This window comes from Macaca mulatta, chromosome 18, assembly GCF_049350105.2.
Source record: "Macaca mulatta isolate MMU2019108-1 chromosome 18, T2T-MMU8v2.0, whole genome shotgun sequence".
Taxonomy (NCBI): domain Eukaryota; kingdom Metazoa; phylum Chordata; class Mammalia; order Primates; family Cercopithecidae; genus Macaca; species Macaca mulatta.
This window is the reverse complement of record NC_133423.1, coordinates 43,274,577-43,299,461: the sequence shown is the minus strand read 5'-3', so window position 1 is coordinate 43,299,461 and position 24,885 is coordinate 43,274,577. Positions and strand designations below refer to the sequence as shown.

The 24,885-nt window shown below is 45.1% G+C and overlaps 1 protein-coding gene across 12 annotated transcripts in view; it reads right to left on the bottom strand.

The window, feature by feature from the left end:
• Positions 1-11,860: 11,860 nt before the first annotated feature.
• DYM (dymeclin) overlaps positions 11,861-24,885 on the bottom strand; it is a 402,507-nt gene continuing 389,482 nt past the window's right edge. For all 12 annotated transcript variants that reach the window (XM_077975471.1, XM_077975473.1, XM_028837927.2 and 9 more), the window contains one exon: positions 11,861-12,780. In XM_077975471.1, coding sequence (XP_077831597.1) covers positions 12,631-12,780 — 150 coding nt within the window. In that variant the 3' untranslated portion in view covers positions 11,861-12,630. The remainder of the gene's footprint in view (positions 12,781-24,885) is intronic.

Here is a 24,885-nt window from a genome sequence, read left to right as displayed (position 1 = left end):
AAAGTCACAGCCAGACATGAGGCCGGTGCAGTCACAAGATGGAACTTTCTTCGGGTTTCTGTTCTTTGGGGAGGGTGTGTGGTGCTCTCTGCAGGGGAAGGCGGCTGTGCATGGATGTTGGATAGAGAAAGGGAGACATCATTAAGTAACATCCTCCTTCGCCTGCATTTCCCACGGCCTCTCCAGTGCACCAGGACTCAGAAAATAGAGCCCAAGCAAAGTCATGGTCTTCCTGGGCTTGCGAGTCAGAGGGTGCAGGTTGGGGTAGCCAGTGTGGCTGGAAGAAGAGGGACAAGATGCTAGAGAGGAGGGAGCCCCAAATTTGCCAGTAATTCCTCTTGTCACTGGCTAAGCTGAGCCTGTATAGAGCAAGACGCCAACCTAGAATTTTGAAAACATCTTCAAAAATGAAGACAAAAGAAAGGCATTTATAGATAGACAAAAGCTGAATTTGTCATCAGCATGGTGACCACCCTGTCCTGGGTACCCGTTATGTCTACTAATGAGGAACAATCACATCATCATTTTTGGCACCCACTACACACAACTGGAACTCCTAAATACTGTCTTGAGTGAAGCCACTGAGTGAGACTCGTTTTTCTAAATCCAAACCGCCAGACGCAAAGGTTGAGCTCCACGACGGTTCCCGCCACATCTCATCCCTGGGACTCAGCCCATTCCTCTCTCTGGATCCTCTCTAGCATGTGCTGTATTGAGTAGCCCTGTCACCTCATCACTTACAAATGTGGAGAACATTCTTTCTATATCTTCCTCCACACAGTGATAAAACTGTTGAACAGGGCTGGGCTGAGAAGCAGAGACCAGAGCCATCCCTCTAGAAATCATCCTTGGATCAGTGGTTCTCAAAGTCTCTGGGATTGGCACAACTTTGCGTTCTTAAAAACTGAGGACTCCTAAAAGCTTTTGTTTATGTGTGTTAGATCTGTCCATATTTAATAAAAAATTAAACAGAAATGTAAAAATATTAACTCACTGAAGAATAACAATACTAAACCCATGACATGCTAACATAAATAACTTTTATGAAGAATACTATGTTTCAAAAGAAAAAAAGATTTGTGAAGAGTGGCAACGTTTTGCATTTTTGCAAATCTCTAGTGTCTGCCTTAATAGAAGACAGCTGGATTCTCATATCAGTTCCACATTCAATCTGTTGCAATATCACACACATGCAGCTTCTGGAAAACTCCACCAAACACTCACGAAAGAATGAAAGAGAAAAGGTAAATAACATGATGATGATGATAAAGAAAGCACCTTAGGGACCCCCAGGTCTCCAGATCCCACTTTAGAACTGTTGCTTAGGTCACCACCTCTCCATTGGCGAGCACCTTAACCCTCTAGGAACCCTGCCCAAAGAAGCAAATGGCCTGTTTTCAATGACTCTAACCTTGTTCCCCCACACTTGGGTATAGGAAGATGTAGAAACTGAGCCCCCAAGAGAATGTGTCGGCCTGAGCTCTCACAGCTGGCACATGGAACTGGAACTCAGGCTCTGGAGTCATGAAAGATGACCCCCAATGCCTCCGTGATGGTTTGGCTGAATTACGTCCCTGGCTCACGCGCTAATCTGCCTCATCTCCCCAAGTGCAGTGAAGGACCCTGGAGGCCATGAAGGAGGTCTCTTCTCTGACAAGCTCTTCCTGGGCCCCCTTCAGGGACAGTGAACCCACTCTGTCAGCTGCAATAGCAACATTTTCAAGGAAGCAATCCATGTCCCCATCCACACAGTGGGAGCTGGGTGCAAGGGGCTCCTCAATGTTCTGAAAAAATAAGGATTTCGAGGACAGTGGTGGGATGTGGGAGAATGATGAGATCTCGGGTGCGGTGTGACTTCTCAGCCTCTTTCTTTGTCTTTCCTCTATCACAGGTGGGGCTGGGGCCCAGATGAGTACAGGCATGTGAGAAGATGGAAACGTAAACTGTAATGTCATGAGGATGTCACCCCCTTACACAGTGTCACATGTAAACATCCCATTTCACAAGGAAGATGGTGACGTCAGGAAGTGTGGGGGACTCGCCAAGGCCACGCGGCCAGTGAATGCCAGAGTAGGGTGAAGAGTGGAGTTGCTTCCCCAAAGTCCAGGGTGGCCATGAGGGCTTTACATTTAAGTATCTCTCCATGGCCTTGGCTCAGAGCTGGGGGCCCAGAGCCCAGAGAGTAAATCTGTAAGTCTTTGTTTCATTTTGTTTTGAGATAGGATTTCGCTCTGTCACCTAGGTTGGAGTCCAGTGGTGCAATCTCAGCTCACTGAAACCTCTGCCTCTGGGCTCAAGCTATCTTCCTTCCTCGGCCTCCCCAGCTGCTGGGACTACAGGTGTGCACCACCACACCTGGCTAATTTTTAAAATTTTCTGTATTTTGCCCAGGCTGGTCTCAAGCAATCCTCCCACCTCAGCCTCTCAAGTGCTGGGATTACAGGTGTGAGCCACTGCACCTGGCTTATAGGTTTTAATTAAAGTACATCTGTAAGTTGTAGACATCCAGCAATGTAAGTATGGACTTTCTTCCTTTTCAAGCTTTTCTGTGCAATTCTGGACGTTTTGCATTTCCATGTAGATTTTAGAATCAATTTGTCAAGTTTTCCCATTCCCCCATCATACTGGGATTTGGACTGAGGTTGCATTGAATCCACAGATCAATTCTGAGGGAACCAACTCTAATACTGAGCCTTCCAACTCATGAATCTAATGACCCTGGAATGGTCCCTTATTTAGGGAACCCTTATTTAGATCTTTAGTTTTAATCACACTTTATTTTAGATTGATCTCTGAGTATTTAATGTTTTAAAGAATGCTATTGTAAATGGTTCATTTTTAAAATTTCATTTTCTAATTGTTCATTGCTAGCATCAGAAATACAAGTTATTTTTGTCTATAACCTTGTATTCAGAAACTTTAATTTTACCAGTTTATTGGCAAATTCTTTTAAATTATCTATATCCTCAATCATGTCATTTACAAATAATGATAGTTAATTTTCTTCTGACCCTACCCAATTAATTTAAAAGGAAATCTTGCCGTACTAGGCCAGGAACTCAGGTAATAGTTTCCTCAACATACAGCAAAATTGACTATCGCACAGTGTACATTTGTATACCCACCATCTGGATTCTACCATTCTAGATTTTACCAAGTTTACTATATCTGCTTTATCACATATATATCTATCCATCAAGCCATCCTTTTTTCCCTTTTCATGATGCATTTCAAAGTAATTTAAGGTACCAGTACACTCCCCCCTAAATAGGCATGCATAGCATGACCTAACGACATTTTGAATAGAAGTGATACTAGACATCCTTTTTTTGCTTCTGATCTCAGAATGAAAGCTTTTGATATTTTAAGTATGATGTGTTTGCTGTAGTTTTAAAATAATATTTGTAAGATTAAGATAGATTCCATTTTTCCTAGTTTGCTAAACATTTCTATCACTCAAGATTGCTGAATTTTATCACATTTTCCCCTGCATTTATTTAGATCATTTACTTTTCCTTCTGTATTCTGTTTATGTGAATAACTCTAACTGATTTGTGAAGGACAAATCCAATTTGATCGTGATGTATTTTTACACATTGTATTTGTAGATTGGGGGTTTCTATTTGCTAACATTCGTTTAGACCTTTTGCATCTATACTATGAGGGCTGGCCTGCAATTTTCCTTTCTTGTATTGTTCTTGGCAGATTCTTCATATCTAAGGTTCAGCTGGTTTCATAAAACAAATTAGAAGGTTTTTCTATTTTCTGGGAGAGTTTGTCTAAAATTGGCATTATTTCGCTCTTAAATGTTTGGTTAAATTCACTACCGAAGCCATCTTGGTCTGTAAATTTCCTGTGGCAGATTGTAATTATGGACTCAATTTATGCACTACATATAGGATGATTCCAATGTTCAGGATCTTTTCATGTCAGTTTTGGAGAGTTTTTTTTTTTTTAATAGTTTGTTCATTTTATGCAAAATCTAAAAACAACTTTAATGAGGAATACTTAATATATAAAAACTACACATATGTAATAGTGTACAATTTGATTAGATATATGTATACACCTATCACTGCAATGAAGATCATTTCATCTAGATTTAAAATTTATTGGTATTCATAATATTCTCTTAAATATGTATACATATTTTTGAGACAAGGTCTCTCACTCCATTGCCCAGGCTGGAGTGTGATGCCATGACCACAGCTCACTGCAGCCTCTACCTCCTGGGCTCAGGTAATCCTCCTACCTTAGCCTCTCCAGTAGCTGGGACTACAGGCACACACCAGCATGCTCAGCTAATATGTGTGTGTGTGTGTGTGTGTGTGTGTGTGTGTGTAGAGACAGGAGAGTTAGGCCGGGCGCGGTGGCTCACGCCTGTAATCCCAGCACTTTGGAAGGCCGAGGCGGGCGGATCACAAGGTCAGGAGATCGAGACCATGGTGAAACCCCGTCTCTACTAAAAATAGAAAAAAATTAGCCGGGCGCAGTGGCGGGCGCCTGTAGTCCCAGCTACTCGGGAGGCTGAGGCCGGAGAATGGCGTGAACCCGGGAGGCGGAGCTTGCAGTGAGCCGAGATTGTGCCACTGCACTCCAGCCTGGGTGACAGAGCGAGACTCCGTCTCAAAAAAAAAAAAAAAAAAAGAGACAGGAGAGTTTCACCATGTTGGCCAGGCTGGCTTTTAAGTATTTTAAATGTCTGCATAATCCGAAGTAACTTGCCTGTTTCCCTTTCTGATATTGGCTATTCCTCTCTCCTGCCCTTTCTCCTTCCTTTTTGGTCAGTCTTTTAAGGGGTTATGAATCCTTTTATTTATTTATTTTGAGATGGAGTCTCGCTCTGTCGCCTAGGCTGGAGTGCAGTGGCGCAATCTCTGCCCACTGAAACCTCCACCTCCCAGGTTCAAGCAATTCTCTTGCCTCAGTCTCCTGTGTAGCTGGGACTACAGATGCCCGCCGCCACACCCAGCTAATTTTTGTATTTTTAGTAGAGACGGGGTTTCACCATGTTGGCCAGGCTGGTCTTGAACTCCTGACCTCAGGTGATCTGCCCACCTCGGCCTCCCAAAGCGCTGGGACTATAGGTGTGAGCCACCGTGCCCAGCCGATGAATCCTCTTAATCCTTTTAAACCCTTTTAAATAACCAACTTTTGACTTTGATTCCCTTTATTGTATATCTGTGTTCTATATCAGCAATTTGGCTTATTTTTGGGTTTCATTTGCGGTTTTTAACATTTTTGAGGTAACTGCTTAATTGATTTTTAACTTTTCTTCTTTTCTAACATAAACATTTAAAGATACATATCTTCTTTTCTAACATAAACATTTAAAGATATATATATGGGAACAACAGACACTAGGGACTCCGAAAGGAGGGAGGAAGGGAAGGAGAGTGGGAAGCAAGTGCTGAAAAATTTTCTATTGGGTACTATGTTCACTATCTGGGTGACAGGATCATTAGAAGCCTCAGCATCACCAATATACTCTTGTAACAAACCTGAACATGTACTCTCTAAATTTAAAATAAAATTAAAAGACATCTTCTGAAGCATGGTTTTAGTTGCATCCCACAAGTTTTTTTCTCCGTTAGTTTTGATATGTAGTATTTTCATGATCAGTTCAAAATATTTCAAATTTCCATTAAGATTTTTTTTTGACAGCTGGGTTACTTGGAAATCTATTTCCAAAAATATGAGGATTATAAAATTATCTTTTTGTAAATAATTTGTCTTGATTCTATTTTGGTCAGAGAATGTATTTCATTTGAAGTATTTTCAAGTTTGTTGAGACTTTTTTGTTTTTCTGAGATAGGGTCTTGCTGTCACTCAGGCTGGAGTGCAGTAGTGCAATTAGAGCTCACTGCAGCCTTGACCTCCTGGATGCAAGTGATTCTCCTGCCTCAGCTTCCCAAGTAGCTGGGGCTACAGACACATGCCACCATGGCCATCTAATTTTTGTATTTTTTGTAAAGGTGGGGCCTCACTATGTTGCCCAAACCAGTCTCAAACTCCTGGGCTCAAGTGATTCTCCTGACTTGGCCTCTCAAAGTGCTGGTATTACAGATGTGAGCCACTGCGCCTAGCCTGTTGAAACTTTTATAGCCCAGTATTTTGAAGTGTGTGCCATTTGTATTCGAAAAGTATGTTATTGAGTTTGGCGTCCTACATACATCCATTTGGTTTGCTCATTTCATTGCTTAAATCTTCTATAACTTGGTTTTTGTATGCTAGCTTTTTTTCTACCTATTAACAAAACAGGCACGTTGAAATATCACTCTGGTTGCATATTTGCCTAAATTTCCTATCAAATTTTCTTTTACATATTTTGAGTTTATATTTTAAGTGCATATAAATTTAGATTATCTTTCTAGTAATTGAATTGACCCTTTCATTTCTTAAAAAAATTGTTGCCTTAAAGTTTACTTAAATATATCTACACCAGTTTCCTCATGGTTACTGTTTGCTGGGTATGTATTTCTCCATCTTTTTCTTTCAAAATTTCTAAATTCATGTTTTAAAAGTGTCTCTTGTAAATAGCATATGGTTGTTTTTAAAACAAGGCTGACAATATTTGCCAACATTTGAGCATTAGTCCATTGACATTTAGTGTAATAATGGATTAATCATAAATATCTTGCTTTCTATTTGTTCCACCTGTTCTGCTTTTTCTTCTTTCTCAGACTCTTTTGCAATTCTTAAATCTGTCCACTGAAATGATTATTCCAATTCTCTCTTATTATGTGGAAAGCTATACACTTTTATTGATATCTCAAATATTATCAGGCGAACATGACTTATCAAAGACTAATATTAAATGGATATTTACTCTTTTCTTGGATGATGCCAAGTGTCTTAGAACACTTAAAATTTCCACATAAATCTCTTTATTTTCATGTATTTTATTTCTCTATATATTTAAAACTCCATAATACATAATTATTGCTTTATGTAGTCAATACTTATGTGTCATTTTCATTGCTCTTCAATCCTTCCTAGGGCTCTGTCCTTATGTTTGGGATTATTTTCCTTCTGCCTGTAAAACACCTATTAAATTTTCCTTTAGGGTAGGCGTGCTGATTAATTCTTCTAGCTGTTTCTCTAAAAATGTCTTCATATCCTCTTCATTTTTGCAGGATATTTTCCCTGATTAGAAATTTTTAGGTTGGCAGTCATTTTCTTTCAGAACCATAAAAGGCAGTATTTAACTGTCTTCCATTGTTTCTGCTGAGAAGGAGCTGTCAGTCTAATATTATTGCTCCTTTAATGGTTATATTCCCTCCTCCCACCCCAGAAGGTCTAAAATATTATTTTTCTTTGGTCTTCAACAGTTTTACTATGATGTTTCTAGGTGTGGATTGTTTTTATTTATCCCACTTGAAGTTTTTGTGGGAGGGATTCTTGAATTTTTGGTATGATATCTTTCATGAGTTTTGGAAAAGTTCTCAGCCATTTATTTAAATATCCCTTTCTTCTACTCTTTTGAGATGCCAACTACACTTAGGTCAGACATGCTCACTGTATCCTTTAAGTCTCTTACCCTCTATCTTCTATATTGTTTTTTTTTTTACTATGTAATTCCTGCTCCCACCCCTCAACCCCGAGTTTTCATCTTACTCATTCTCTTTTCAGTTATTTCTAATCTGCTCTTAGACCTGTTCACTATTCTTCTCATTACACTACTTTAGTTATAGAATTTCCAATGGGCCTTTTACAGTTTCTGACTCTCTGCTGAAATTCTTGACCATGTGCCTCATTTTTTTTTTTTTTTTTTTTTTTTTGAGAGGGAGTCTGGCTCTGTCGCCCAGGCTGGAGTGCAGTGGCCGGATCTCAGCTCACTGCAAGCTCCGCCTCCCGGGTTTACGCCATTCTCCTGCCTCAGCCTCCCGAGTAGCTGGGACTACAGGCGCCCGCTACCTCGCCCGGCTAGTTTTTTTTTGTATTTTTTAGTAGAGACGGGGTTTCACCGTGTTAGCCAGGATGGTCTTGATCTCCTGACCTCGTGATCCGCCCGTCTCGGCCTCCCAAAGTGCTGGCATTACAGGCTTGAGCCACCGCGCCCGGCCTCATTTTTTTGAACACAGTAAGCATAGCTGTTTTAAATTCTGTGACTAAGGTATCTGGAGTCCTTTTGGATATTTCTATTGTCTATGTTTTCCTCTAATGGTTTTAATTCAAGTAATTAATGTTGTCTGGTCTTCTCCCATACCTGGGTATTTCTTATTGCAACACTGCAGAAATAATTTGAGGCCTTGGGTTATGTTCACTTCCTCCACAGAATTTGCATTTGCTTCAGCTGGGCACCTGAAGGCATCAGTAATCTGGTTTCACCTCCGACCACATTCAGGTACTGAGGTGGTTTAGAAGTTGAACTGCAGTACCCATGAGCGATAGTCCAATGACAGTAATGGAGGACCAACCTTCCAGCTAAGGACAACTTGGAAATCTGGTAAAAATATTTTTAAAATTTGCTTGAAGGATCCCAGAGCCAACAAGATAGTTAAAGTATTACTTGTCCAGCTCTATGGGGCTGCTTTTCCTCTAGGGGATTCTGCTAATGCCAGAGGCTGTGTCTGAGTAGCTGACATTTAGATAGCCTTGTGAAGTCCGATTAGGGGTTGGAGTACGACCTGACCAAGGGTCTTGGGGCTACTGGTGAGTCTTCCTTGCTTTGGATGGGACCTCTGAATAGCTATACCCTAATGAGATTAAATTTTATGTTTTAATATAATTCATACAAAATAAATATGCATTATTTGCTGTGGATCGTGTGCTATAATCTACTTCAGTTCTTCATATGCATAGCTAGCTTGGCTCTTCATCACTGAATAGAAACTCTGACCTCTTTGACTCCCGGAGGTGATGTAGGACACTGAAACAGTTCTGAATTTGGAGTCAGAAGGCCTAAGGATCAGTCCCTAAAATGAAGTGGCAACTACTGATATTGCAGGGATAGCGCCTAGGAGAGAATTAAGAGACCTAAAGGGTTGACCTTGCAAACTCCAGCCTGTGAAGTATCAGCAAGTGCCGAAACTAATTTATGGCTCTGCAAAAAAAATGCAGAGTGACTCAGTTCTGCGGAGAGCTCTACCACCCAATGCAAAACCCTGGCTCCCCAGAATCTAAAGGACGAAATGTTGCTTAAAGTATGATATATTAACAAGTTTAGTGCTTAAAAGTTTCCCCCACTAAACATTTCTCTTGGATGTACCTTAGCAAGGTCTTAGGAAGTTGCTGAGTGTTCTGATGCTGGTCCTGTGTCCTTTCCACTTCCCATCATCCACTCCCCAGCTCCTGTGCTTTCCTTCCAGAGAGAACTGTGTGTGCAGTGTACTTTCTATGCTTCACCTTCAGGGACCTTCTCCTCTTTCCTTTCTCTGTCTTTGTCCTTGAGCTGTGTTGTCTGCACTGCTGAATGGTGGCAGTCCTGCTGCAAGGTTGTTGTTCATAGATTGTATGACACCAGCCTCAATGGGTGACTGTGGGAACTAGAGTTAGAATTCTGAAGCTTTTCTGCAAAGTGCCTTGAACTCTTGATAGGGAAGATGCTACTGAAAGGGACACATTCTTTTAAAAGTACATATTGTGGCAGAAGTCTTTGTTGATAAAATGACACAATGCAGTGACAGCCTCCGATCTTGGGTAAAATCAGATGTTAATTTCCATCTGAACACATGATGATCCTGTGTTGCATCATTACACATTTTTACTTCGTGTACAAATTTCTAAGCAAACTAATAGTCAAAATTAATGCCAGTATAATGAAAGTTTACCATTCAGATTTATTGCCATACAATAAATCTTTCACAAAAACAAGGAAGAAGCCTCTGGTGACTTTGTAGAGCTGAGGCAGTGATGGCATGTGGTGGGGCCTCCCTCCTGAGGGGGAGCCAGCGTTGGGAGCGGCACTTGCAGGCCTCCTTGGAGGCTGCTGCCCCAGCTGAGCTTTTAGCCAGTGAGTGCTTCTACTGTGTGACGAATGAGAAGAGAGAAAGAGGGGAGGGCAATCAGGGTTCTGGGGGCACCTCAGTGAGCCCAGAGGCCTGGAGGAGAGGCTATGTGATTCCCCAATCAGGCCTTCCTTGGGAGTGTACCCTATGTCAAGATGACTGGGTTTCTGAAGGGCCTCATTTCCTCCCACGACAAGCACTGACAGTCCTGCAGCCCAGGGACTGTCCTGTGGCACTGCCCAGCCCTCAGACTCAGTGGACAGTTCTGTGGTCCTGTCAGAAGCTCAGCTGCTCCACATGACCCTTAAACATTTAAACATTTTTTGGTTTAAAGGAAAAGGAAGCCAATCGAAATGCTTTGGAAACAAATTAAAGTTGCAAATTATTTCCCCACATAGGAAATACATACCCTTGCTACCTGAAATGATAATCATCACTCCCCCTGCTGGCTGAGAGTGCTGCTCCTCCTCCTTCAGACTGGCTCCTCTGCAAAGCTGACCAAGTATTAGCAGAAGCTGTTGCTGAGCCTTACCTCTAGCCTGGATGCCCTGTACATGCACTCTGAGGTGAGCACAGGAGTCAGAGGCTCCACTCCAGCAGTGACCGGAGGAGGCCTGACAGAACAAGCCCCTTGGGGACGGGCGGCAAGCTGCACTTGCCTCTGGGACCCCACCAGGGATGGGCCCTCCGTGAGTCCCTCAGCCTCAGGGAGACTGTTTCATTCCTTCCAAACGAGGATAAGGAAGCTGCCTGCCCTACCTCAACAGCCTCTGAGAGCGCAGCTTGGCCAGGCCTTCCTGTGTGGAGCCCACACAGCGGCGCACTAAGATGCTGGCAGTGTTTTGACCTTTTACAGAGCTTGGGGTGACTGAGAATGGTTCCTCCAAGGCCCTCAGAAGATGTGATGGACTTGAATGACATGGGCCTGCAGCCCTGGGACACGGGACAGGAAAAGCCAGCCCTGACACAGATGAACTGGGAGTGGATTCCAACAGTGTGCTCAGTCTCATCTGGGCTTATGTGCTTTCTATGTTGAAGAGCAAATACTTTTCCTTTGAGAATGAAACTAGGCTCCTTATCTAGACTGCGAAGGGGCCCGTGAGGACACAGAGTGTGACTGGAAAGGAAAGTCCCAACTGGCCCTTAGTGCAGCCCTAGTGGCTGTTTCCTTCTGAGAAGCTCCTTCTTCCAGCTCAGGCACCAACATGCGGATCACACCAGCCCAGAAGGGTTTTTAAAAAACCAGAAACAAAGAGCAAAACATGCTTTTCATCCCACGTGGAAAACAGTATGAACAAATTACTCTCCTTTTTCTATTAGTGTGTGTGAAGGAAAAAGACTGTTTTCAAATGAAGCTTTTCTTTTTCCTAATGATTAATACAGAGTAGATTAACTTAATTTGTGCTAGACTCCAATTTAATTCCAGCAACAGTTCACAGGCCATATTCACAGAAAAGTTAATCTGGGCTTTATGAGAGGTAGCCATTTTCTTTCTTTCTTTTTTTGTTTTGTTTTTTGGAGACAGGGTCTTGCTCTGTGGCTCAGGCTGGAGTGTAGTGGCACCTTCTTAGCTCACTGCAGCCTTGAACTCCTGGGCTCAGGCAATCCTCCCACCTTAGCTTCCTGAGTAGCTAGGACTACATAAATGTGCCACCATGCCTGGCTAATTTTTAAGTTTTTTGTAGAGATGGGATCTCACTATCTTGTCCAGGCTGGTCTCAGATTCCTGGGCTCAAGCGATTCTGCTGATTCAGCCTCCCAAAGTGCTGGGATTACAAATGACAGCCACTGCATCCAGCCCATATTCCTTTTTAAGGAAAGATGCAGAGGTGTTAAAGATTAATATCAAATTGTCCAGGCATGGTGTTTATGAAATTATGGGCCCTCTGAGAGGCAACCAAACACACACATGACTTCATTTCTTTATTAATTCCTGCCTCATCATCTTTTCTCATTGATGCTCCTTAATGTTAAAGGAATCTCTCTCTCTCACACACACACGTAAGACCAAAACAAATATCTTGAACATGCAAAAAAAATAGTGTACACTGCTGAATAGTGTGCACTGCTGAATAGTGTGCACTGTTGAATAGTGTGCACTGAAGTGTGCACTGCTGAATAGTGTGCACTGCTGAATAGTTTACACTGCTGAATAGTGTGCACTGCTGAATAGTGTGCACTGTTGAATAGTGTGCACTGCTGAATAGTGTGCACTGCTGAATAGTGTACACTGCTGAATAGTGTGCACTGCTGAATAGTGTACACTGTTGAATAGTGTGCACTGCTGAATAGTGTACACTGTTGAATAGTGTGCACTGCTGAATAGTGTACACTGTTGAATAGTGTGCACTGTTGCAGTGTGATGTGCCTAGGGCATCAGGATCTTGGGAAAGCTCTAGGTTTTTGGCTTCGAAAGAAAACTGCATGTTGAATAACAGGTTTTTACATTTATTATTGTTGTGTATTTCCTTCCCTTTTTGCACTACTATCTATGCTGAGTGATCTATTGCCAACTGGCTCCAATTCTCCAAATCAAAGTGTGTGAGGAAAACACACTTGTGCAATCCTCTTTAACAGAAGATACACCAAGTAATCTGTCTGTCTACTTCTGTTACCCAGAAATAAAACAACTTGAAGGGCTGCTTGGCTGGAGGGGTCCGGTTGGGAGCGCATCCTGCCCTCAGTCGGAATCCATGGTGAACAGCTGGATGTCCTGTGGGTTCCAGTACAGGCCGACTGCTGAGTTGTAGACAAGAGACCAGACGTAGGGGATAAAAAACTCCTCAGGCTGCTCCTCTTCCACATATTTGAATTTCAATTCTGGAAATTTCTGCAATGAAAATAAGATGATTTTATAATCCCACAGTTCCATGCACAAGCAAAAGCGGTGGGAGTTTGCAGGTGGTGCTGTGGTGTACAGGAAGCTCACCCACCCCTGCCAACTGGTCACAGGACCTGAGAGATCTGGGGCTTTAAAATATTTCAGCTGTCAAATGGCTCCTGAGAAAATGTGAATTACCGATGGGGAGAGCAAATAACATAAAGGGTCCTGGTTGGCTAATGTCAGTTGGGCTGATAGTTCCCTGCTAGGGACCCCACCCATGGTTAAGGTATGATGAGAAATATCCCAGCTGAGACATGGACCCTGCCTGGGAGGCAGACAGGCCTCAGGCTGATACTCCCCAGAGTGTGACGCTGGGAACTGGCTCTTGAGAGGCACTGTCCTTAGGATTCTGTCATTCTGGAGGTGAGGAACTTCCCCTCACAATCCTGAGCCCTGATGTGAAGGGTAGGTGTGTGCCACCAGTGTCCTGAGCCCTGATGTGAAGGGGCAGGTGTGTGCCACCAGTGTCCTGAGCCCTGATGTGAAGGGTAGGTGTGTGCCATCAGTGTTCTGAGCCCTGATGTGAAGGGGTAGGTGTGTGCCACCAGTGTCCTGAGCCCTGATGTGAAGGGTAGGTGTGTGCCACCAGTGTCCTGAGCCCTGATGTGAAGGGTAGGTGTGTGCCACCAGTGTCCTGAGCCCTGATGTGAAGGGTAGGTGTGTGCCACCAGTGTCCTGAGCCCTGATGTGAAGGGTAGGTGTGTGCCACCAGTGTCCTGAGCCCTGATGTGAAGGGTAGGTGTGTGCCACCAGTGGAGGGCTACTCTGGAGGAGCAGGGGTCTGGGGTGGCCAGCTTGCTCGGCCATAGCTTGGCCTCAGTCTCTTCCTCCTTGGAGGCAGGAACAGTGGCTTCGGCTTTGCAGAGGGAGCCCGAGGCTGCTCCTCATGGAGGCTAGGAAAAGGCCTAGGCCTGGCTCTACACACACCTTGCGGGTGCCCTGGTCTGCAAACTCCAGTCCTCTGCTATGTAAGAAGTCGCACAGCTCAGCGGCACTTGTGTTTTAGCACATCACTGGGATTTGGGCTTTTGATTTTCTACTTTTATTCCTGACCTATTAATTCCAGCCAGGGCAGAGGAAGTGATTCCACTTTCAGCAGCTTGAGGAGCGGCTAGAGTCTACCCAAGGCCCCTGGGCCACTCCTTTGCCAAGGCATCGCTGGCAGGAGTAGCTGCAGCTTGGTGACCCTTGTCCCAGGTTGGGTGGGGAGAGAGGGGACAGGGTCCTGGGAGGAGGAGTATGGTGGAAGGCTGAGAGAGGGGGCTGAAATAGAGAAAGAGAGGAAACCCCACACTTCCCCACATGCATCCATAGCCGCACTTATTATATTATATTGGAAGGCATGGCCCATAGGGCAGAGAGGTTTTTATCTGTTTTGTCAGCTGCTGCGTCCCCAGGGATATTAGCCAGGCACTTAATAAACAGATGAGTGAATGAATCAGTGAAGCAATCAACCATATATTGAGGGCCAACTATGTCCCAGACACACTGTAGATGCTTCATGTGTATTATCTAATTTAGTCCTTCTTATGGGAGTCCATTCATTTGTTCATTCACTCATTCTTCATTCTACTGACTCTCTGCTGCCAGGTACCAGGCAGGCACTGTGTGGGCCAGGGCCTAGAGATATGGAGGTGCAGTGGCCAAACCTAGCTCCTGTTCTCACGGAAGGTAAATCTTCATAGAGGATAGAGACAGAAACAGCAGCAGCAGTAACAAAAAATCAATAATAACAGGGCAGCAAGGCAGGGAAGGACAAGGAGCCAGAAGGGAGGAGGTGGCAGCCAGATGAAGGGGAGGTGGGCTCCCCTGGAGGGCCCTGCATGGGGAAGGCCGGGGTGTGAGGCAGGAGGCACAACACACTGGAAGCTAAGGAGGAGATGGGGGAAGAGCACACACTGGGCAGCAGAGGTCAGACTCGGGAGCTGCACATAAGGTCCCAGAAACCTCTGAAGGGCCTGAAGGCTGCGGCATGAGAATGGCACTGTGCAGTGGCTGCTCCCATCACAGCGGGGAGAACTGAAGGGCATGGTGCAGCAGGCAGGGGCAGGAGCCTGGTCCAGGGAAGCGGGAAACAGGCCTGAATTAGGATGATGCTAGCTGGGTGGATTTAAAATATATTTAGGAAAGGGGAGGAGCAGGTAGAGGAGTTGCATGTGCATACACACACACCCACACCCACCACACACTCACACACACATTCACACAGACACACAGATACACACACAGACATGCACACACAGATACACACACGGACACGCACACACACATACACCACAGACTCACATACACAATACAAACACAACACATACAAAACACACACATCCACACCCACAACACACACAACACAGACAACACACCCAGACATGCACACAGAGACACACACCAGACACACACACAACCAGACATGCACATACACACACACAGATATGCACATACACCACACATACAACACAGATACGTGTACACACACAACACACACAAAACAGACACCCACACACTCATATGTAGACACACCCAGACATGCAGACATGCACACACAGACACACACGCCAGACACAGACACAACACACACATAGACACACCCACAGACACACCCACAGACACAACAGAGACACAACACAGACACACACGTGGACACACACACAGTAACAAGAATTTTAAAGTAACATTTACAGTGATTAAAACTAAAAGCATCTGGACCAGGTATAGTAGCTCACGCCTGTAATTCCAGCACTTTGAGAAGGCAAGGCAGGAGGATCACTTGAACCCAGGAGTTAAAGACCAGCCTGAGCAACCTAACAAGACCCTATCTTTACAAAAAATTTAAAAATTAGCCAGATGTGATGGTGCATGTCTGTAGCTACTCGAGAGGCTGAGATGGGAGGACTGCTTGAGCCCAGGAGTTTGAGGCTTCAGTGAGCTAGAATCATGTCAGTCCATTCCAGCCTGGGCCAAAGAGTGATATCCTGTCTCTAAAAATAATTAAACCAAAAAAATAAATTAAAAAAATAAATTTAAGAAAACCAACGAAAAACATCTAAGTGCTGGGTCTTCAGAGTTCCAGAATGATCAGAGAGGAACAGAGCGAAGCTGCAAAGACTTCGTGGCAAGAGTTACATCTTGAAAAAGTGTGTAAGAATTCCTAAAATGGAGGGTGTTCTGGCCATTGATGTAACTTCAACACATCAGACAGCACAGCCCCCGTCTGCTAGGGCTTCAGTAATCAGCAACTCCCCACTTCGTGGCTACCAGACTGTTATATAAATAGGCACCACGCTCCAGCACTAAGATCTCCCCACGCCCTGCACCCCCACACTGCAGTCCCCTTTCCAAAACTACTCTAGTTCAATGAAACCCGAGCCTTTTCAGACCATCAGTGTTTCCTTCAGGCTCTCTGCCATCATCAGCGCAGGCTGGAAGTCTCAGTATCTGCTGATGACATTGTTCATGACTGCAATGGAGGGGACAACTTCTTTAACTAGCCTCTTTGGGTCAGTCTGGCTGACAAAGTTTGATCAGCTCAAGATGTGGCTCTATTTCCAGCACTTGCTGGCATGAGCCAGAGCTCAATGAGGCCCCAGCTTTATCTTTCTTTATTCTTTCCCTCCTCTCAGCTGACACCTAAGGTCCCCAGCTTTCTATTCCCTCCTCGTTCACTCCTGAAGTCCCCTTGTCCCCCACCTTCCCTGCACAGTGCTCTCTGGGTGTTCCCTAACTGCTGGTGGGGGGGTCTCCTAGGGCCTGGAGAGTTTGGGAGCCTCCTCACACACTGTGTTGATTCCAGCCTGACATGGGGTTCTCAGGTATGTGGGTGCTTAGAGGGAAGTCTTCATCATGGAATCAGGTGTCTTAGAGGTACCAACACGATGATGTTCTTTTCTGTGAAAAATCAGCATTTATAGCACGAGGCAACAAGTAGCTCCCACCAACCCGCGCTCCCCACACACCACGCCTGTCTGAAGCTCCCATGGCATCCTGGTCAGTCACCAAATGTCCCGCTGAGGCCAGCGTCAACCCCACGAAGAGAAGGTAAATTGGAGCTCAGAGAGGCTCAGTGCCCGGTGCAAGGTCGTGCAGCCTGCTGGAGTGGAGTCAGGTTTAAAGCCTGGGTCTGATTGTGTGCAAAGTTAGTTTGAAAAGAGACATCAGAGTTCCAGCCACCCTAATGATTCGTCCTTAAATTTGATTCTCTTAGGCTCCATGAAACCCTTCTGGGTGTGAGGCACAGAGCTCAGCACGCTGCTGGTCCTTAAAAAAAGAACCACATGAGGGCAATCATGAGAGGACAGTGGTGCTATGTGAAGAAGAAATGAAACTCACCCATAATAATGGAGATGAAGGTCCTAGTTCTTAGATGGCCTCAAAGTTTAGAAAACCTCACACGTACTCAGAGAGAAGAGAGGGGCTGGGTGGGGCTGCAGAGTCCCCTCACGGCCTGTTTTCATTGAATAACATCTTACATTTCTATGTGGTAATGTCGCTGTTAACACGTACTTCTCATTGTTAGAAATAAAAATGACTCAAAGATGTGAAAGCCTTTCTCCATTCAGTGACTTACGTGGGGCTTTTCCCATGAAGGCCTTAGGAGAGGCTGTGAGGCAGCTTACGCGGGGCTGCTTTCTGCATCTCTAAGGAGGGTGGAATGGGAAATAAAACCAACAAACTGTAAACTGCTCTCAGAAGAATTCCTTCCAGCTGAATTACAGAAACTTAGGCAAGAGCCGCTACTAAGTTTATGGGCTGGCAGTAAGTTTTCCTGCCCTCATGGCTTTGGGGAAACTCTGACGACTATTCCGCTAGAAGGAGTAATGAGTCCAAGACTGTCCTGAAATCCTGCAAAAGAGGATCTGGGAAAAATACCTGGCACCCCCACGACTATCCTTCCCACCACCTGGTACAACCAGAGGTGAAAATGCCTCAAGTTGATGTCGAAACAATAATCCATTTCACCCTCCACAAAGGCACAGGACATCTCTCAGCAACAGAGATCTTTCCTCTAATTGGAAAGTACACACTGGCTCGTAGTAACTATGGCTTTCAAATGCTGCAAACAAAATCTCAGGAACATTCAGTATATAGCATATGACAGTACACAAAAGTAGTATAAAATAGTATAAACTATCTGTCAAGAGAAGACATGTGTAGATTTTATTATGAAGTTATTCTTCAAGCTGATCAATCATCATTTCCATAGAAGTTCCCCATAAAAAATAATAAATTCTGAGATTATACCTAACATTTATAGCTAATACAACTGATTACCTATTACGTGGCAGGCGTATTCAAAGAATTTACATATAGTTACTCATTTCATCTTTGAAACAACTAGAAAAAGCAACTCCAAAGGCAGGCAGATAATTTGAGTTTCAGTCCCATCTTTTCCCTTTCACTCACTCAGTAAATACTTAGTGAGGGCCTAGTGTATAGTAAGCACGGGGCTAAAAATACAGCCACTAGGACACATGGGGTTCCAGCCTTCAAGAGCTAAAAGGCCAGTCCTTATTAGCTGAGTGATCTTGGACTAGTCTCACATTCTTGCTCAGATCAGGCTCTTAAGGTTTACTACACTCTGAGGCTTGGAATGTAGCTATCCTTCCTACTTCACAGAGTTGTACTGACAATCGGATGAGATAAGCCACACGAAGGGTTTGGTATAGTACCACCACAGAGTAAGGATTCAGTGAATGTTGGCTATGATTACTGACATTAAAATGACATGCAAGTGTAAGGGATGCTCTTACAATGTTCTGTAATCAAGCCTAAAGACTAGACATACTATGATGCTTACTATGGCCTGGTCACAGTGAAGTCTAGTCTTTAGATGTGATTACAGAGCCCATTTCTCTTACAAGCCCATTTCTCTTATGCACCCAAATGGAAACTTCTCACTTGGCAACTGACTCTTAATAATAGAAACAAGCCTCCCTGCATGAAAACCAGACAGAAGTGCTGACAAATGGCTTAAAGGCACTGAGCTCATCTTCATCAACATTTTTAAAGAACAAAGCTGTTTCAGTAAGAGAAGGCAGGTTCTGAAGAACGGCCTTCTTTCTCTGTCTCAGAATCAGGCCCAACTGGAGGGGAGAACATTGGTCCTTGAGTGGGTTTATGGCTATGGTAAGGTGGACAGAGGGGTAATTTCTTTTCTTTTTTTTTTTTTTGAGATGGAGTTTCACTCTTGTTGCCCAGGCTAGAGTACAATGGCATGATCTTGGCTCACTGCAACCTCCGCCTCCTAGGTTCAAGCGATTCTCCTGCCTCAGCCTCCCTAGTAGCTGGGATTAGAGGCATGTGCCACCACGCCCGGCTAGTTTTTTGTATTTTTAGTAGAGATGGTGTTTCTCCATGTTGGTCAGGCTGGTCTCCAACTCCCAACCTCAGGCGATCCACCCACCTCGGCCTCCCAGAGTGCTGGGATTACAGGCATGAGCCACCGCGCCCAGCCCAGAGGGTAACTTCTACCATGTATGTGACATTAGGCTTTTGCCATCTCATGGGGCAACTATGAATCTAAGAAGGGGTAACTTCTGCAATGTATGTGACCTAGGTGTTTACATCTTCCTGTAAGATCGTGCAGCACGTTCAACAACATCCAAGCTGAGGCAAGGCAGCTAACTCCCTGAGCCGCACGGGGCTGTGGGGGCTGTGGCTGACCAGGAATGAAGCCTTCTGCTTGAAGTTCAGAGACAGCCCAGTAGGAAGCTGAGTGGAAGTGACTTTGACTAGAGCTGCCATGTACCAGGCACTTCCTGCTTCACTAATGACCACCCTATAAAAAACAAAAGTGGCCTCTCTTGGCTCACTGGCTTCTTGCCTTCACAACACTCAGTGCAATTGGTGCTTCTCTTGTTTATTTGTTGACTTGTGCACCATTTGTTTCCCCAACTAGAACAAATACCGGCTCTAAGAAGGCAGGGACTTTATGAGCATCTGGCATGTCACTGACATCTTAAGATATATTTGCTGAATGAGGAATTAAATAAGTGAATGAATGACGTAAAATCTGCACCAAAATCCTGTGACACAGGTATTGTTAACTCTATTATAGAGATTTAAAAAATCAAGGTCCCAAAAGGATAAGTTACATGAAAAAGAGGCCACAGCAGTGAGTGGTAGAGCCAGAAGCTGAACGAAGCTCAGGCTTTTCCTCTGGAGCCTCCCCAGGGTCAAAAGGGACCTAAGTGTGCCCTTCTTAAAATGTCTGTGGCCAATGTGGCCACTAGGTTTTCGTGTCTTTCAAGTAATAATAATGAACTTCAGACGTTTCTTCAGTATCCTCCTAACTAGCAACTCACTAACCTTTTGTGGCCGAGTTTCTTCACTGTGAATGATGGGGTTGATCACCAGGTGATCCCAGGCTGGGGTCAGGAGGCCTTGGCTCTGTCTTGGCTCAGCAGCTGGCAAGCTGGGCAGTTTGGGGCAAGTCATAGCATTTCTCAGGACTCAGTTTTCTAGCCTTGTGAAAAATGAAGGACCTTTGAGCTCCTTCCAATTCTGACTAGGTGTGGTTTTATGAGATGTGGCTTTATGTTTAGACCAATAAGGTCTAAAGGTGTATTCCCTGCCATGCCTCTAGGCTCTGCAGGGTTCACTGGGAGAAAGGGTTGCATGGGTTGGGCCTGGGTTCAGCTGCAACCCTGAAGTCAAGCATTTGTTGATTTCTACTTTGACAGACTTTGCACTGGAGATGGTATCTGAATGTCCTGGGGGTTGACAATAGACAGTTTTAAAGGCTAAGGCTCCCCACTGCTGAAAACAAGGACAAGCTTGAAGCTGCTGTTGAGCCTGGGAGCTCCCAGATAAGTGGGCTGAGGTTCCAGGCACTGCCCTGTCTGTGCTGGTTAGTGAAGGCCTGGTCCCCTCCATAGACTGGGTTCCCAAACTGCTGTCTCCTAAGTGTGCACCACTGGTCATGGGGGGACCGAAAGAGCGGCTAGAGAGAGTAGCATGAACACACGGCCATTACTGGAAAACCTGAACATGCAGATAGCACTGTGCACGCCCTGAACTACAGTGCCAGCTCTCCTCCCACAGTGAGCAAGGGAGCAGAGAGATTGTTCCTTTAGGGTTGTTTGCTTGGAACTTTTCATCAGCACCTAAAAGGTTCAGAAAGGGGAATCATGCTCTGTTTGCTATTTATGCACGTTCTCCAGGACTGGCTACACAGAGTAAACGCCTGGAAGCACACGGTAAGGAGCTTCCTTTTTCCTGAAGGGAGTTGTTTGTAAGGGCAGTGCCTGGGAACACTTTAAAGGGGTGAACACTAGGCATAAATCATAAAAGAATTTTGAGAATGTTTTTCAGTCAACCTGGGTAGGCCTGCGCTGAATTTAATTTGACCCCTCTCCAAATCTACCTGTCCATCTACCTCCCTACAGGGCGAGCCAGCATGGTTTGAGACTTAAATAGCAATTCTTAAAAATATGTGCTCCTCCCTCTAAGATGTCTTAGAAGTCTAAAGTACTAAGGAAAAGAAAGACAAAAGGTTTAATTTAGCACTAAGGACACGGGGGACACATTTTGTCAGGACTCAGTCCAAGAAATGTCAGTCTGAATGTCAAATCAACAACCTAGAAAACATCACCCTTTCCTTTATATCCCTTTGTAGAGAACAATGATGCCATCCTGTGAGGCTAAGGAAAGTCCAACTTCTTCACTTGAGAGTGTCTTCGTCTCTGACACGGCTAACAAACCCTCTTCGTGGCCCATGGCCTCGGCTGCTCAGGCATCCCCAGGCCCTCCCAGCTCTGACATCCGTCTGGCTCTTCTCTACCTACATCTTCCCTCCCTTGCGCTTCTCAAAATCCCTTTGGGCTCCAGCTAGTGACTCTCAGGTCAACATGCTTTGAAGACTTAGACTAAAGCTCTGGGAAGGCAGAGGAGGTGCCTGGGAAGGATCAGGGGGCTTGGATCTCATAGTTACGGCAGGAATTCAGCTAGAACCGGCTGGCACAGGGCAGGGCGCTGGTTATCTCAAGCTCAGGCTACTTTGGTGAGGAGCCCCTGGCTTTCATGCTTCTCTTTCTGAGATACTTGTCCTGAGACACAGCTCAACAAGGAGAGAAAACCCATCTCTTAAGCTTGTAGTTTGGTCTCAATCCAAAGCTACTTACAGCAATCCTGTTGTTTTGATTTTTGGAGCCAGAGGTAATGCTAGACTCTCAAGTTTGGCCGGAATGTTTTTATCAGCTCCAGTGAATCAACCTACCACAGTGGGACATCCGGACGCCCAGCTCAGAGACAAAGCAAGGGTCTGGTTTGGTGGTTGAGACTTGGGTACAACAAGCAGACCAAAAGCCTGAAAGCCGTCTCTGCTGTCAGTCATGTGATCTGGTGAAAACCCACAGGAAGTTCAGTGAACAGATGGAGGGCACAACTGCAATAATTTTATTACCACGAAAGTTCAATGGAGTTTTCCCCCTTCCACCTCAAGATGATATAAGATAGCATCAGAAACTCTAGCAAGCACCTGGCACAGGTCCAGAGCGTCTAATACAATTTAAAATCCAATAGCTACATAGCAGATTGAAAAAAAAATTTTAAGACCATATTAAGCCTTTGAATAGACAAGGAAATGGGTGATTGCTGGTCGCAAGGCAGACCAGTAACTGTTGGCAGATGGTGCAGGTCAGGAATGACGGGTTAGTGACTACAGACAGCACGCGCAGGGCTTGTGGTGGGCAGTCCTGCTCAGATGAAAACTACACAGGTTTTGAGATCCTGTCATAAAATAGCAGAGGATGCATTTACATTCTTTTCTTAATTCCGGGGGTGAAGGATGAATTTGGGGATTATGTAGCCTCATATCATTCCCCTGCCCCCCATATTCTATTGCTGTGTAACTTTAGTTCATCAATGATGAGTCCTGAAATCAAATGTTGGTGGGCTTCAGCTAAACATGAGGCATTTGCTTGGCTGTAGAGGAAAGGGAGGAATAACTGCTGCTCCTTGAACAGGGTGCATCAGTTAGGGGGAGGAAACAAGAACAAGCGGGGAGCATGACCCAGGATGGGAAGCGGGTGGTGCTCCCAGAGGACACTCTCCCAGGTAGTTCTGGCGAACACTGGGCCCAGGAGGTTTTAGGTGGGCTTGGACAGCAAACTCTGGAAGAAATAATGAATCATCAATTCAGCTAAATTGTTGATCAAGACTGAAAAGTGCAGGCTCTTCCAAGTGTAATGGAAGGAGTGACAAATCTATCAAATATTATAACAAAAAAGAAGATAAGCACTAGTCTATGAATAACATCAGCAATGAATGTGGAAAAGTTCCATTTTATGTGAATTAATTTTAAAATTAATGAAGAACTTTCTTTCTTTCTGTATTGAGATGGAGTCTTGCTGTGTTGCCCAGGCTTGAGTGCAATGGTGCGATCTCGGCTTACTGCAATCTCTGCCTCCCGAGTTCAAGTGATTCTCCTGCCTCAGCCTCCCAAGTAGCTGGGATTTGAGGGGCACGCCACTACCCCTGGCTAATTTTTTGTATTTTTAGTAGAGATGGGGTTTCACCATGTTGGCCAGGCTGGTCTTGAACTCCTGACGTCAGGTGATCCACCCGCCTTGGCCTCCCCAAGTGCTAGAATTACAGGCATGAGCCACTATGCTGGGCCAGAACTAAATTCAAAATATATAAAATTATAAAGGACCACTTATTAGAAGTTACAAGTTAAGAAATACAAAGTTAAAATTAAGAAGCCCATCATGAGAGTGGCTCAGAAGACAGTTGCAACACATTGCATATCTAGGAACACCACACCATGGCTGGTGACACAGAGGGACCTTGGAGGGGGGTCTCTGGGCACTAAGTTACCACCCAAGAGGGGCACTTACAAGGTTGGCAGACATGGATCCTGAGCTCAGGAAATGGTTTCACCACTGTGGAGTGTCTGCAAGTGACACCAACAGTTTCTGTAAGCGAGGGCGAAAAGACTCTTTGGGAAAACATGGAGGATATAAAGTGGAGCCCCATGCTCGGGACAAGCTTTCCACAAACCATTGATCATTGGCTAGAACTGAAAGCCCCCCCGAGTCTGAATCTTGAGCAAAAGTCCCTGGTAGGACCTCGGCCACAGACCCAGGCTAACGGGGTTCACAGAAAGGAGAGAGACTTTATCTTCGGTTTTCAGTTTCTCTTTCTTTTCTGGGGGCTGGTGGGAAGGTGCAGCCTCTCCTTCTGCCTTGGCATGTGGGCAGGGTTCTGACTTGTGGAGACAGGGCTGGGGTGGGGGTGCTGGAACTGCATGTAGAGGGAGCCTCTGGAGCAGACAGAGGCTGACAGCACTCTTCTGGGGGCCGACCTGCAGTGAGGTGTGGCTAGAAGTAAGTTTGAAAAGGTGGGTGGAGGCACGGAGGTGGCCTCGAGGGAAGCCTGTTCACCTGGGAAGCCTAGAGCCGAGGGGACAGGTGGAAGACAGAGACTCGTGATCTGAAAGCCATCAGCTGCGGGGCGGCAGGTGAAGTTGCCGATGTGTCAACTCCTCAGGAAGGCTGACTACATTACTGAGTCAAACTGCCTGATGCAAATCAATTCCTACTTAGGAGGCTGGAAGAAGGAGAATATTTTGATTCCAAGGTAGGAGATGGGGGCAAAAGTGGAGAATTCTGCTGTCTGTCTTCAAAGATGATGATACTAATGAGAGACAGAGTCTGAATACAAGGTGCCAAGAGTCCTTCCTAACCCACAGCAGTAATGCTGTCTTTGAGGTTCTGAACAGACTGCGTGGGATCCTGCCCATTAGTAGCCCCACGCCAAGCTGCAGAGCTTCCCAACATGCCGAGGGCCAAATGGGCAGAATGTTAAACAAAAGCATAGCAGCGTGCTGTGGGTGAGTAACCTGAATTCCCTTTCTTGGATAAAGGTCTCCCTGCCTTTGTGAGAATGCGAAGGCAAAGATTATGATGAGCTGAAGCCTGGAAAGGCTGGGTGAAGAAATGTTTCCCTCCAGCGTTCCAGGAAATTTCCTGGGAGGGCTCACACCAAAAGACGAACAAGCAACCAGTGGCTGACTAACGGAACAACGGCTCCCCACTGCTGGCCAGTGAGGGTGGA